The 14852-nt window shown below is 44.4% G+C and overlaps 1 protein-coding gene and 1 pseudogene across 1 annotated transcript; one reads left to right on the top strand and one right to left on the bottom strand.

Annotated features, from left to right (window-relative positions):
• Window positions 1-5771: 5771 nt before the first annotated feature.
• Window positions 5772-9126, bottom strand: LOC108933959 (C-C chemokine receptor type 5-like; annotated as a pseudogene).
• Window positions 9127-9956: 830 nt separating this feature from the next.
• On the top strand, window positions 9957-12938 carry LOC108933968 (cleavage and polyadenylation specificity factor subunit 5). The gene is made up of 7 exons (XM_018751416.2): window positions 9957-10199; window positions 10459-10659; window positions 11100-11163; window positions 11586-11675; window positions 12212-12287; window positions 12478-12592; window positions 12670-12938. Exons 1-7 carry the CDS (start codon window positions 10081-10083, stop codon window positions 12689-12691), a joined length of 687 nt encoding a protein of 228 aa, XP_018606932.1. The 5' UTR covers window positions 9957-10080; the 3' UTR covers window positions 12692-12938.
• Window positions 12939-14852: the final 1914 nt, after the last annotated feature.

Genomic DNA, 14852 nt, shown 5'->3' with positions numbered 1-14852 from the left:
ATTTCTGAAACATTTTTTATATTATTGTACAGGAATATTCGATATGGCTGTTGATGCAGTCTTTTTACTTTAGTAAAGAGAAATAGATGATAGAACAAAATGAAATAGTTAACTTTCAAAAAATGGCACGCCTTTGCTGACTATTACAGTTTTTAGTAGTGGTTAAGTTATTTGTTTGCTTTAAGAAGGTCTGTGAGCAAGCCATTTTTTGTGTTCTAGGCTGTTCTGTCTGCTTGTTAAGCTATGTTGGAGTATGTTGCTTGTATGTTCTCCTAGCTGGTTGCAAAGGTGTTCTGGCTGGTTGCTAGGTGTTGCTAGGCAGTTTGAGCTGGATGCTAGGGTGTTCTTGCTGGTTTCTAGGATATGGATGGATGGAGAGAGAGATGGGTTGAAGGATGGATATACAATGCATATATGTTGTACCTTGTATGGTGTTCTGACTGAATTGAATTTTCCTTGGGGATGAATAAAGTTTAATTTATTCATGAAGCACATACAATTAGGGTAACAATTAAGAATACTTAATAGGTAGTTATGCAGGAACTACACATACGCTGTCTGAAACCACCTGTCCCAAATGAGGTTGTGGCGAACCGGAGCCTACAGTATCAAATGCAGCACTCACTCCAAGACAGTCGAATGCTCTGAACTGCTGTTTGGTGCGTAAGCAAACACAACAATGAACGTTTTCTTGTCTGCGACCTTAAGTCACATTGATTCGACCCTCTTGTCCACTAGGACAAACTCCAACTGTGTGACAGCCACCCACACCTGCCCGGTGCCTCTTACCCTGTACAACTCCTGAGTAGGAGAGGGACCACCCCCTATCGAGGTGTTTAGTTTCAGACCCAACACTGTGAGTGGAAGTGAGCCCAACTATATCTATTTGGTGTCTCTCAACCTCTTGTACCAGTTCCGGCTCCTTTCCCCCCAGTAATATTCCACGTGCCAAGAGCCAGCTTCTGCCACAAGGGTCCATGATGCCACAAACCACCCTGACCCCTTCTGCTGCCTGAAAGGCATTTCACCCGACCCCCATGTTAAACCTTGCGGGTGGTAGGCCCACATGGCTCCCCCACGTTGCCTTTTTGGGCTGAGCCCGGCCAGGTTATAAGGGCTGCCTGACCACCAGTCACTCACCTAGGAACACTGGCTCCAGGGGTAGGTCCCAGTGACCCTATTCCAGGCAGGGTAAATGTTGTCTTATTCACATTCACCATAGGGGTTTTTCAGACTGTGTTTGTCTGGATCTTCATTCCAGACCTGGTCACCATCTGAGATCCAGTCAGGAGCATACGGCTCCCGACAATATAGTTCTGCAGATTCCTAGATCATGCAAAGCCTTCCACCACAATAAGGCCCTGATCCAGGAAGGGAAGTAAACACACACACACACACACACACACACACACACACACACACACACACACACACACACACACACACACACACTTTCAGAACCGCTTGTCCCATATGGGGTCGTGGGGAACCGGAGCCTACCCGGTAACACAGGGCGTAAGGCCAGAAGGGGAGGGGACACACCCAGGATGGGACACCAGTCCACCACAAGGCACCCCAAGCAGGACTCGAACCCCAGACCCACCAGAGAGCAGGACCATGGTCCAACCCACTGCGCCACCGCACCCCCCATGGGAAGTAAACATTTTTCACTTTAACATGTCACAATTAATATTGTGCCCTGCAGAAAACGAAAATGAAAACCTGCTAAAACCATCCTAAACTGGCTGGTTTGGTCGTAGATTGGAATAAGAAATCAATTCAATTCAATTCATTTCAATTTATTTTTATAGAGAGCTCTTTTCATGCAGTGACACAGAGGGCTTTAACACAGGCATAAGGCAAGAAAAACAAATACATCAGATAAGAAAGAAAGAAGACAGTTGACTAATGACTACCATAATATAGTACTTTTAAAGAGCTATAAGTATGCCTACTGGCCACGGAGGAAAGAAACAAAAACTCCCAACTGAAAATCGAGGGAGAAAAAAACCTCTGGGGATCCAAGTGCTACTGGCTGCCCACCCCTCCTGGGCATTCTAGATTAAATAAGAATTCTAAGTTTACAAGTAATAATGGCATTGCTGCTGTATGGTAGCTTAATTTCCCAGTTCAGCAAGGTACGTCTAGACCATTATGGCAGTTGGCCATTATCTTCAGTCGGTATGGGGTGCGTCTGTGACCGCCAGCCGGCCTGCTCAGGTCTTATTGTAGGGAGATGTTGCTCAATAAGAAGAAATTGTTAGTAATGTATAACAAACACACACACACACACACACTTTCAGAACCGCTTGTCCCATATGGGGTCACAGGGAACCAGAGCCTACCCAGCAACACAGGGCATAAGGCCGGAGGGAGAGGGGGGACACACCCAGAACGGGACGCCAGTCCACCACAAGGCACCCCAAGCGGGACTCAAACCCCAGACCCACCGGAGAGCAGGACTGCGGCCCAACCCACTGCGCCACCGCACCCCCTGTATAACAAATAAATAAATTTAATATGCTTTGGTCGAAGGTTGGCGTGGTGACACAGCAGGTTTGGCCAGGTCCCGCTCTCTCGTGAGTCTGGGATTTGAACCCTTTTTAGGGTGCCTTGCGACAGACTGGCGTCCCGTCCTGGGTGTGTCCCCTCCCCCTCCAGCCTTGTGCCCTGTGTTGCCAGGTTGGGCTCCGGCTCCCCGCGACCCTGTATGGGATAAGCGGTTCAGATAATATGTGTGTGTGTGTGTGTGTGTGTGTGTGTGCGCTTTGGTCGAAGAGGGGCGCAGTGACACAGCAGGTTTGGCCAGGTCCCGCTCTCTTGTGGGTCTGGGGTTTGAATCCTGTTTAGGTTGCCTTGGGACAGACTGGCGTCCCGTCCTGCATCTGTTCCCTCCCCCTCCAGCCTTGTCCCTGTGTTACCGGGTTAGGCTCTGGCTTGCTGCGACCCTGCTCGGGACAAGCAGTTTCAGACAGTGTGTGTGTGTGTGTGCACTTTGGTATAGAGGTGGGAAAAATATAAACACAGTTATGTGGAATTACATTTTGAGATGAAATGCCTGAGTAAACATCTAAGTCTTTAGTCTGGATTTGAAGACTGATAAAGATGGGGCATTTCTGACAGTAACTGGTAGACTGTTCCACGGTTTAGGTGCTCTATAGCTAAAGGCATGACCTTCTACCAAGATCTTATTGATCACAAGTACTTTAAGGTAACCTGCATCCAATGAACGAAGATATCATCCTGGGATATAAGAATCAATAATCTCACAAAGGTATACCAGAGAAATGCCATGTACTGCCTTACAAGTCAAAAGTAGGATTTCATAATAAACTAAATGTAATGGGTCTAATTCAATGAAACACCGACGATGGGAGGTGCCCACTTGACAACCTCAGTGAAATACTCATGTTGGTACCCTGTGGCTTTTTAGTTTGGTTTACATTACATTTTACATTTATTAATTTAGCAGACGCTTTCCTCCAAAGCGATGTATATCTCATAGAAAATACAATTTGTGCATTACCTTAGGAGAAAGAGGCATAGCTGCAGATATGTGATTCATAAGTACAGTTAGTTTTCTTCACCATATGCACCGGCATTCAACACCCAAGTAGCTGCATAAAACTTTACCAGAATATCGCTGACTCCTAATCACCTTCCAAATATTATCTAATTACCTTCCAAAAGATTGCCTGGTGTACTCTGCTGAATGTTTAGCAGTTTGTCTCTGGTGTAATTGGTCGGAAAAAATGACTTGACTTAGGACAAACAAACAACAAAAGTACTGGAGAGCACCATACCGATGCAGCCATTCGTGATGCCATCTTGGATCTAGATGTTTCTTAAACACATTTCCTTAACTGTGCAACTGTGTTCCAGAATTAATTGGTTTTGTGAAATGATTAATTTAAATTGGAGTGGTCATGGCAGGGAAAACTGATGAACAGACCTGGTAGACCCAAGGGTTGCATGAGGGTGTGCTGGGAACGACTGTTGGAGGACTCTGTCTGGAATGATTTTAACACACACCTCCGGGAGAGCTTCTCCCATGTTCTGCAGGAGGTAGGGGACATGGAGTCTGAATGGACCCTGTTCAAAACCTCCATTGTGGAAGCAGCCAGGCATAGCTGTGGCCAAAAACCTGTTGGTGCCAGTCATGGCAGCCACCCAAGAACCCACTAGTGGACACCAGCAGGGAGTGAAGCCGTCAAGCTGAAGGAGGCCTTTAGGGCCTGGTTGGTTCTGGGGACTCCTGACTCAGTAGACAGGTACCGGCAGGCAAAAAAGGCAACAGCAGCTGCGGTTGCAGAAGCAAAATCCAGAGCATGGGAGGAGTTTGGAGAGGCTATGGGAAATGACTATTGGTCGGCCTCAAAGAGGTTCTGGAGAACCATCCGGCGGCTCAGGAGGGGTCGGAGGAGCTTAGCTGGCACACACTCTCTGGTCCCCTTTCTTAAAGACAGGGACCTCAAGCTGTGCTCAGCAAGAGTGGAGAAACTCTGACCTCTAATAAGGTCACTGTCGGAAGGTGGAAGGAGCACTTTGAGGAACTCTTAAACCCGAGAGATATGCCTACCTTACAAGAGTCAGGGCCAGAGGCTTCCGGGCTATAAGAGTCCATTTCCTTGGTGGAAGTCACTGAGGTAGTTGGAAAGCTTCACAGTGGCAAAGTATCACGGGTGAATGAGATTCACCCGGAACTGCTTAAGGCCCTGGATGTTGTAGGGCTTAGTGCCTTTGGATTAGCAAACTGGGGTGGTGGTCCATATCTTTAAGAAAGGGGACAGGAGAGTATGTGCTAACTATCAGGGCATCACACTTTTCAGCCTCCCTGGGAAAGTCTATGCTAGGGTGCTGGAAGAAAGGCTCCAGCCGATAGTTGAACTTCTGATTGAAGAGGAATAATGCTGATTCCATCCTGGCCACGGAACAGCGGATCAGCTTTTTACCCTCTCACAGATTACTGAAGGGGCATGGGAGTTGGATAAACCAGTCTACATATGTTTTGTGGACTTGAAGAAGGCCTATGACCGTGTTCCCCAAGAAATTCTGGGGGAGATGCTTAGGGAGTATGGGGTGCCAGGGCCACTACTGCGGGCCATTCGGTGTCTCTGTACACATGGAACAAGAGCTGTGTCCACATACTCGACATTCAGTCAAACCCGTTCAATGTGGGTGTTTGAGTCCGCCAAGGTTGTGCCTTGTCTTCACTCCTGTTTGTGGTTTTCATGGACAGGATATCAAGGCGCAGTCAAGGTCAGGAGGGCATTCTATGTGGGAGTCAGAAGGTGATGTCTGTGCTTTTTGCGGATGATGTTGTCCTTTTGGCACCATCACGTGGTTGCCTCCAACATGCACTGGAACGGTTTGCAGCTGAGTGTGAAGCGGTTGGGATGAGGATCAGCACCTCCAAGTCTGAGTCCATGGTTCTCTCACGGAAAAGGATGGCATGCCCCCTCCAAGTAAGGGGAGAGAATTTGCACCAGGTGGAGGAGTTTAAGTATCGTCAAATTCAAGTTGTTTTTATTGTCATTCCTCTATACAGCTTGTATATTGTAGAACGAAATGTCGTTTCTTCGGAGACCATGGTGCAACACAGAACAGAGCACAAGACAGCACAATTTATTTACTAATAAATACACAGAACTGGACATGGATGTTGGTATGGCTGTGAGCTGTAGACAGTTGTAGTGTAGTGTAGTGCTGGGTTAGCTGTTTGTCCCAGGTGAGAATTAGGGGGCAGCAAAGTGTTGATTAATTTGACTGCCTCAGGGAAGAAACTGTTGCAGAGTCTGCTGGTGCAGGCACGGGTGCTCCTGTACCGCCTGCCAGACAGCAACAAGGCAAAGAGTTCATGAGAGGGGTGAGAAGGGTCATCCACAATGCTTTTGGATTTGCAGATGCAGCGGTTTTTGGATGAAGAGTCGATGGTGGGAAGAAGAACTCCAATCTTGGGATCTTGTTCACGAGTGAGGGGAGAACGGAGCGTGAGATCGGCCAGAATCTGGGAGCAGCGGCAGCAGTAATGTGGTTGCTGTACCAGACTGTAGTGGTGAAGGGGGAGCTGAGCCATAAGGCAAAGCTCTCTATTTACCAGTTGATCTACGTCCCTACCCTCACCAATGGTCATCAACTCTGGGTAATGACCAAAAGAATAAGATCGTGGATACCAGCGGCTGAAGTGAGTTTTCTCCGCAGGGTGTTGGGACTCTCTCTCTGTGATAGGGTGAGGAGTTTGGACATCCGGGAGGAACTCAGAGTGGAGCCGCTACTCCTGCACATTGAGAGGAGCCAGTTGAGGTGGTTTGGGCATCTGATAAGGATGCCCCTTGGGCGCCTCCCTTTGGAGGTATACCAGGCACGGCCAACTGGGACGAGGCCCCGAGGTCGACCCAGGACCTGCTGGAGAGATTATATCGCCCAGTTGGCCTGGGAATGGCTGGGGATCCCCCGGGCTGAGCTGGAGGAAGTTGTGGGGGAACAGGGACGGCTGGGCCTCTCTGCTCTCCCTGCTGCCACCGCGAGCCTAGAAAGACAAGCAGGCAAGAAAATGGATGGATGGATGGATGGATGGATGGAGTTTCCACAATGCAAAATTTAAACTTCCTTGGCAGTGTGCAAAAGTTGATGACTCAGCATTTGTGCATAAAATTAGACATACAAAATTACGTGCATGTTTTTTGGTTTTATCAAGCTCTTTCAGAGTGTTTCTGTGGATTGTTAAAGTATTCATTTTACAATGTTTGTGCATCTGTGTGTGGGCATGTGACATTTATCCTAATTAATGATGACATGCTACAAATATATGCTAATGCTGTACAACTTTGAAAAAGTCAAATAAAAAAGAACAAATGATCAGTTTCGTTGACATTATGTTCTATCAGTCATCGAGGTCATGCTCTTTTATGCAGACCTTTTGTTTCCATCATTGCCATTTTTTCTGCCAGTTCAGGAATTACTGTGCTGCGATTCCCCGTCTTTATGCATGTGTTGTTTCCGTCTCTGCAGACAAATTCAATAACTCTCTAACTCCTCCCTGTCGAGTGCAATACTCCAGAGAGTAATGCCGTTATTGACTGGCCTTTTTCCAGTTATTCGCATGTCTTAAAATGTTTTTACAATGTTTTTATTTTTCCTCTGTCTTGACTGAATATTGCTAATGCCATTTTTACTGTTATAAACTAAACACTCCTCTGATCCTGTTTTCAACCGATTTGCAAATCTTACAAAATGAGTTTAATAATCTGGTTATGTTTGACTCAGTATGGACAAATGAACTCTTCTTTGGGCCGACATCGTATTTGAAAATGTTTTTGTCTTACTGGGGACATTTGTACATGAAAAAGTATGCTTATTTAAATTTATTTTAAAGATTGGTACCTCACAAATAATTGGACATCCACCCGTATAATCTATAAAGAATTAAACTGCTTTATCTATCTGGATTGGTCCATTCAATCAAGCGCTTAGAAAAGTACATCCTGACCACGTGACACACGTAAAAAGAAAACCTCTGGGGGTCCAAGTGCTAGTGGCTGCCTACCCCTTCCGGGCATTCTAGATTAAATAAGTCTTCTAACTCAGTTTACAGGAATTAATGACATTGCTGCTCTATGGTAGCTTGATTTGCCAGTTCAGCAAGTACGTCTCGTCCATCATGGTAGTTGGTCATTATCTTCAGTCAGCATGGCGTGCTTCTGTAATGGCCGGCTGACCTCCTCAGGTCTTATTGTAGGGAAACAATGATCAACAAAAAGAAATTGTTAGTAATTTATAACTTAAAGAAATTAGTTTAATACATTTTGATACAGACATGGGAAAAATAGAAACGCAGCCAAGTGAAATTACATTTTGTAGTGATATGCCCAAGTAAACATGTAAGTCTTTAGTCTAGATTTGAAGACTGAGACAGACAGGGCATTTCTGACAGTAACTGGTAGACTATTCCAAAGTTTAGGTGCTCTATAGCTAAAGGCATGACAGGTCTTACTGATCACAGATACTTTGACATAACCCGTATCCAATGAACAAAGATATTGTCTTTGAATGTAAGAATCAATAACCTCACAAAGGTTGTCACTGGCGTTCCTGCCCCTGATGACAGCGTGCCTGACGACCGCGTACCCGGCAACAACATGACCACCATGACCCCCCCTCCCTTGACAACCCAGGGACACAGTATAAAGTACACGAGTTCCACATAAAATTATTCTCCAAATCATTTTGCTGGCACCCAGTACCTTTGATTACAACTTCAGCAGTACTTGCCTGAATAAGTTCCTTGTAGAGATTTTGCATGTTTTCCTCAGTGGTTCTGGGTCGTAGTGAAGGTTTTGCGAGGCAAAGGCGTACAAGAAAGCGTTCACATAGCTGAAGATGAAGGTCAGAGCTCCAGTTACATCTCTTCTGATTTCACAGAAATGTTTCAGTTTTGTAGACAGCTCTGGGTAGGACATCTGTAGCAGGATGGAGGAGACATTCAGCATGCTGACAACATGCACTGGCATGCAGAAGATGATGAAGGTCACTACAATGATCACTGCCAGTTTTGTCATCCTCTGGCTTCTGAAAAAAAGCAGTCTGGGTGACTTTTTTGCAGCTATAAGACGTGAGCAGGGCGGACAAAGGCATGATGAAACAGAATTTCTATGAGCAAAATTGCCACTTTTTCAACATCTGACTTGTAGTCCCATCGACACTGGAGAAGACCATCTTTCCTTACCTGAGCCATGAGTGAAATGGAAGGTAGGACAAGGACACAGGCCACCATTCCACAGAATGAGCAGCAGGACCCTCTCCGCCAGCCCACACAGTCTCACCCAGCACTGTGAGTAGAGCACATGGATGAAGTGATGGACGCTCATGAAGGTGACCAGCAGCACACCGGCAGACTGGCTGCAGTTGACCAGGTAGGAGAGAAGTTTGCAAGATGCCTTTCCAAAGTTCCATCCATAAAGAAGAGAATACATTGAAACAGAGTGTGATGAGGCACAAGATGTCAGAGATGGCCAGATTCAGCATCAGCTTCATGGTGAAGTTCTCTGTCCTGAAGCGACAAACTATTAGCAGGATCATGGTGATAGGTCTAGGGACACCCAGCAGGAAGCACAGGTCAATCACCATGATGTGGGACAACTGTTGAGACAAGGTTACAGAGTTCTATGTAGAGGAGTTGGAGGATTTAGAAATGGATGGGTCAAGCAGGGGCATGTTGAGTCTACAGAGAGATCTGAGTGAGTAAACCCTGTAAGCGGTGGGAACTCCAAACTGCACATCATCCACAAGCACAGGAAATGCACCAATACCTTGTCACTTGTCATCTGACACATGAAGGATGTAGCTGTGAGCTCATTCTGGCAAGGTTTTCATTGTAGAGCACTTCTTGACTCGTTGGACCAGTACAGCTTACTGTTGGACAGTTATGCTGCTTCCAGAGAAACTCTTTCCAAAGCAAAGGCTGCTAAGCACCATAACGTTCCTCACCACACGTGTTCATAATGATCACCTGTACAAAACACTTGTGTGCACCCCTTTCTACCCCTCATAATTTATCTTACTGTCATTTCCTTTTTTTCTTAGGTTACAAATTATAGTTGGGATTTCTTGTAATATAAGCCTTCGGACGTTATGCGAGGAAAGCCGGTACTAACTCTTGTAATAATAACGTCGCCTCGTGATGGAAAAAAAAGTGTTAAATTAAGAAGACAAACTAACATAAAAGATAGTCGAGAGTAAGGCACAATAAGAATTTGTTTGGACAGCTGTTATTCACTCAGTATTAAAAATTATATTTCAGTATATACGTTTAAAATACTGAAAGAAATCTGTCGCAATTTTAAGGCTAAGAAGACGAAAGTCTTTGGGGACTTTTATTTTGACACACTTTTATCCGAAGCTCCTACTTTATGATTGGAAGATTTTCCCTTTGCACCAGGAAGCGAAAACCTGTGCTCCGGACGTCGTTATTTTGCCTGGGAAGAGTTACCCGTTGTGTTGTATTAGTTTCTGCATCCCTTCTTAATATTTCAAAAGTACTACAGTTATCCACGTTTTTTTTTTTTGCTTGTCAGACTCGTCATGTCGGTCGTGCCTCCCAACCGATCCTCCACCGGTTGGCCCCGTGGAGTGAATCAATTCGGCAATAAGTACATCAGTCCGCCGACGAAGCCGCTGACACTGGAGAGAACCATCAACCTGTGAGTTGCGGTTATTAATCTGAAATAACCGAGTTTATGCGTTTTATGAACCTTGAGCTCCACTGTCGAATCATGCTAGCTGGGTTCGTTCACAGCCGATGCGATTGCTGTGCAATTTTAGCTGCTATCTGGGCCGTGTGTGTCGTTCCACCAGACTAAGCCGCTTTGCTTTATGGACACTTTGCAGTGTTTACTAAGTGTCTTAACTGACCTTTACTTGTTGTTTAGCGGTTTTTCTGTCTGTATTGTGCCCCTCTAGGTACCCCCTGACGAATTACACTTTCGGGACCAAGGAGCCCCTGTATGAGAAGGATAGTTCGGTTGCCGCGCGCTTTCAGCGCATGCGCGAAGAGTTCGAGAAGATAGGCATGCGTCGAACGGTGGAGGGTGTGCTCATCGTGCACGAGCACCGGCTTCCACACGTGTTGCTGCTGCAGTTGGGGACCACCTTCTTCAAGCTGTGAGTGACACCCCTCCCCCCTTTCCTTTAATTGCCAATAATGAATAAGAGGCACTAGAGAGCTGACAGTGTTTCACGGGCTTTTGGCAGTGTGTGTCGTGTTCTTTCTGTTAGGAATGGGTTGGGTGGACATCAACTCCATGTTCAAGAGAACACTTGGAGGCAGATCAGGATTTTGAAAGTCTTGCATCATTTATGTTGTTATGACATTGCTAAGAATAAAGGGATTTAAAGTTTTTTTTTTTTTCTTTTCTGTGAGATGTAGATCACTTTGGGCATGCTGCTAAATGAATAAATGTAAATTTAAATGTTTCCAGCTTTGCCTCCACAGCATGTATCTTCCCCTGTGAGGCAGCCACTCAGCTGAACCTCACATTAGTCCTTTGACTGGGTGTTCTGTTACTTGATGTCGAGTGACTGTTGGCATTTTGTGCTCGCAGCCCTGGGGGCGAGCTGAACCCAGGAGAGGATGAAGTGGAAGGACTGAAGCGGCTGATGACAGAGGTACCACTGTGCAGCTCTATGTAGTTATGTTCTGGGGGGACAGTTTCACTCCAAAATACTGTATGTTTATCTTGACCTTGTTAAACATTGTGGAATGTAAATATGACTTTGTGTTCTCCTTGTCATAGTTCAGTGATGGTTTTGGGGAACAGCCCCTTGAATTATGGCGAATCAGACAAGTCCGTGTTCTGCCGTCTCACTGTGTCTGCTGGATTGTTTTAGCTAAGCTGTTAATTTTGTTATGGTTGATTCATTTGCTGAGTAACTTGAGGAAGCACATTTATGTTGCACAGTGGGGAACCCACAGCCAGTGTGTCTGGGGCTGATGAAGTAAACTCGGTGCCTTCTGTTCTTCAGCAGCACCTTTAAAGCGTCAGCTGTAGTATTTGTCTTGGTGACCAATTTTGTTCTTGCATAAACAGATTCTGGGCCGTCAGGACGGGGTGAAACAGGACTGGGTGATTGATGACTGCATTGGAAACTGGTGGAGACCCAATTTTGAGCCCCCACAGGTGAGCATCCTGCACCTGGTCAGAGGAAAGCTGGGTTTCCACAGCTCACCATCAGCCCCTTACAGGGTTGGGTGATACTGAAGGTGAAGCAACCAGTTACTTACTGCAAAAGACAAATGACCTTTTCACACCTATGATGCACATAATTCTAATAATTGGAAATGACATATGAACAACACCAGAAGTGTTGGGCTCCTTGATGTTTATTCAGTTAACTGATGCTTTTCTCTAAAGCAACTTATAATGTTAAGCTATTTACAACTATTTTCCCATTTGTACAGCTGGGTAAATTTAATGACGCAATTCAGGATGAGTACCTTGCTGAAGGGTACTGCAGCTGGAGGTGGGATTGGAACCTGTGACCTTTGGACCTAAAGGCAGCAGCTCCAACTGCTATCTACCAGCTTCCCCATTCACTACTGGAACTGACAAAAATATCGGATCAAATTTAATATGATTTTTAAAAAGGTACAAAAGCAGAGACAAGTAGAACTGCAAGGAACCCTGAGATCCTAGTGTTTTTCCTTCCATTCCAGTACCCCTACATTCCTGCTCACATCACCAAACCCAAAGAACACAAGAAGCTCTTCTTGGTCCAGCTACAAGAGAAAGGTGAGAATATCTGGAATGTTTGTTCAGGAGCAGTTTGGTCTAAAGCAGTGGTGTAATGGAAATGGTGAAATTAAGTTATATCATCTAGATAGAAAACTGGTCTACATCACTTCAGAGTCAGTGCATGTGGCATATATAATTAGCACATGTGTGCCAGTGTGTGCATGTGTAACCCAGAAGTGTGTTCCAGCTCTATTTGCAGTGCCAAAGAACTACAAACTGGTGGCTGCCCCTCTGTTTGAGCTATATGACAACGCTCCCGGATATGGCCCCATCATCTCCAGCCTACCGCAACTCCTGAGCAGGTGAGAGAGAATGCCTTTCTCTAGAGAGACAGCTTTGCCTGTGTGGAATTCACCCTTTATTTCATTTATATTTCCAGATTCAACTTTATCTATAACTGAGGTACGAGAGCACATCCATGACACACCCATGTTTCGCTATCATGAGCACTGCATTGGCAGGGGGGACCAGGACTGACCTTCGTAGACACACACGTCCCTTGTCTGCATTTCTGTGCTCACACCTGTTTTGTGAAAATACTTTAGATAATGTTGAAAAAATACAATTTTTTTTTTTTTTTTTTTTGTTTTGATTTTATTTTTTTATCTGGTCATAAACATGTAAACCTCTTCCTGGTGATCTGTCCCTTCAGAAGAATTCAAAGTTCATTTGTTTTTTTAGTTAAAAATTAATGTAGTTTGTTTTAAAAGCTGTAAATTTGTCATGTTTTTTATAATAAATGACTCCATGAATACATGTCAGTCTCTGTTCTATGGTATTAATGACAATTTAAAAAAACCTGCTGCTGACAGTCTACCAGCTGTTGAGAAGGTTATGGGACTGATTGGGAGGTGTTCTGTGAAGGTCTTTCCATCAATATCTTTACTGTAAGAATCTCTATTCATTTTTTAATTGGTTTTATGAACAGTACAGGTTAACAGTATATAAACAGATGGTACAGTGAGAAATTGCAAATATTTTTATATACATAGAGCAAGTGGTCAGAAGGTTACAATATATCACAGGTATTGATTATGTGATTTATAGAGTATTTTCTAACAACATTTAAGTGTGTCCAGATATTCCAGAATTCACTGGAATTTTCATGTAGAAGGAAAGACTTCATGTCACTTCAGGCTGATAGAGGGAACTTCTGTTGCAGATCAGAGCATTAAAATACATTTTTTGCCAAATATGTAAGAGTAGGTAATCTACTTACCGTAACATCATCAAGAAAGGAGTTTGACTTGTGATTCAACATAAGACATACCTCTCCCCACCTTGGGGAGAAACTGAAATCTTTTAAGTGTTTATTGGGTCATTGTGTTTACCCCAGTCCAGTAAGCTTGCATCACCAGATTTCCTGAATAAAAATATCAAAGTGCCTGGAGAGGCTTTGCATTTAAAGCACATCAGTGATTCATATACAAAAAAACATAATATATTCAACACTCCTTTAGACAGCCATTTCTGGAGCCCAATTTGGCAAATGTCTGTGGGGAAATCTGGGTTGAGAGCATAAAGATAGACCATTTAGGATCACCAGGTGTCTCTTAACATCTCTCCAAAGTAAAAGTTGAATATGACAAAGTTTTTGGATATAGATGGGATCCTTTGAAATTTTCAAATGAAAGGCAGGGATCTTAGCAGTCTCAGATTGTAAAAAGCATGCCAACCCACAAACAGTTGGTCTACCCTGGAATCAGGAATAAATTAGTCAATTGTTTAATCTGTGCAGCCCAAGAGTGAAATCTCATGTTTGACCAAGTTTGGATAGCCTAATTCTGGTCTTTTTATTTTTCCACATAAATCTAGAGATCTAAATTTAAAATAAAAAAAAGAGTTTGACAAGTAATAGGATAAATTTTGGGATTTTGGGAAGACAACCGAGGTAAAACACTCATCCAGACAATGTTAATTGTACCAAAATTTGAAATGGGTAGATGTCCATGAAACCAAGCCCTCTTTAATTTTCTTAATTAACAAGTCATTGGTCTCTAGATGATGATTAAGATCGGCAGTAACAAAAAAACCTAGGTATCTATAACCAGAGTTTTTAGAAGAAGAACAAGTGGAAGTGAGAGTAGTTTTCAGCTGCAAGGCCAGAAGGCTTGTTTTATGTTGTTCTCCTGCTGATCCTTGCCATGTGGAAGCATGATTCTCGCAGTGAAAACAGACTTGGGTCCTGGTGTGCAACTCTGCGGTTCTGCTTGTCTTAGGCAAAGTAATTAGTGTCCTGATAGCAGCTGACCTGGAGCCGGTGGGAGACACTCTCGTCCCGTCCACTTCATTGAACTAATGATCAGTACAGAATGGCCGCTCGATGTCGAAACAGAGGGCAGGGATGCAAGCCACAACCAGCTGGTGGGGTTCTCAGTAGTTTGTTCTCTGTTTCTCAGGAAAGTCAGGGAGAGGAAGTTGTGATACTAACTGTACTTAGTCAAATGTATCATCTCGGACCCCCTTGATCTTTGCTGAATTCAGCTGTTGTCATTATCATGGATAAGCCAGTGCTTCTGGGAACATAAATCCAGCATGTACTATTCTATGTGGACATTTCAA

The sequence above is a fragment of the Scleropages formosus genome, chromosome 1 (assembly GCF_900964775.1).
Source record: "Scleropages formosus chromosome 1, fSclFor1.1, whole genome shotgun sequence".
In the NCBI taxonomy this organism is placed as follows: Eukaryota; Metazoa; Chordata; class Actinopteri; order Osteoglossiformes; family Osteoglossidae; genus Scleropages; species Scleropages formosus.
Note: the sequence above shows the minus strand (reverse complement) of the source record. Positions and strands in the feature narration are given on the sequence as shown.

Bases quoted from the DNA above. Each gene is read 5' to 3' on its own strand.
- LOC108933968 (XM_018751416.2), top strand. From the start codon at position 10,081: ATGTCGGTCGTGCCTCCCAACCGATCCTCCACCGGTTGGCCCCGTGGA. The intron at 11,676-12,211 runs GTGAGCATCCTG...CTTCCATTCCAG, and splicing joins CCAATTTTGAGCCCCCACAG to TACCCCTACATTCCTGCTCA. The intron at 12,288-12,477 runs GTGAGAATATCT...AGTGTGTTCCAG, and splicing joins GGTCCAGCTACAAGAGAAAG to CTCTATTTGCAGTGCCAAAG.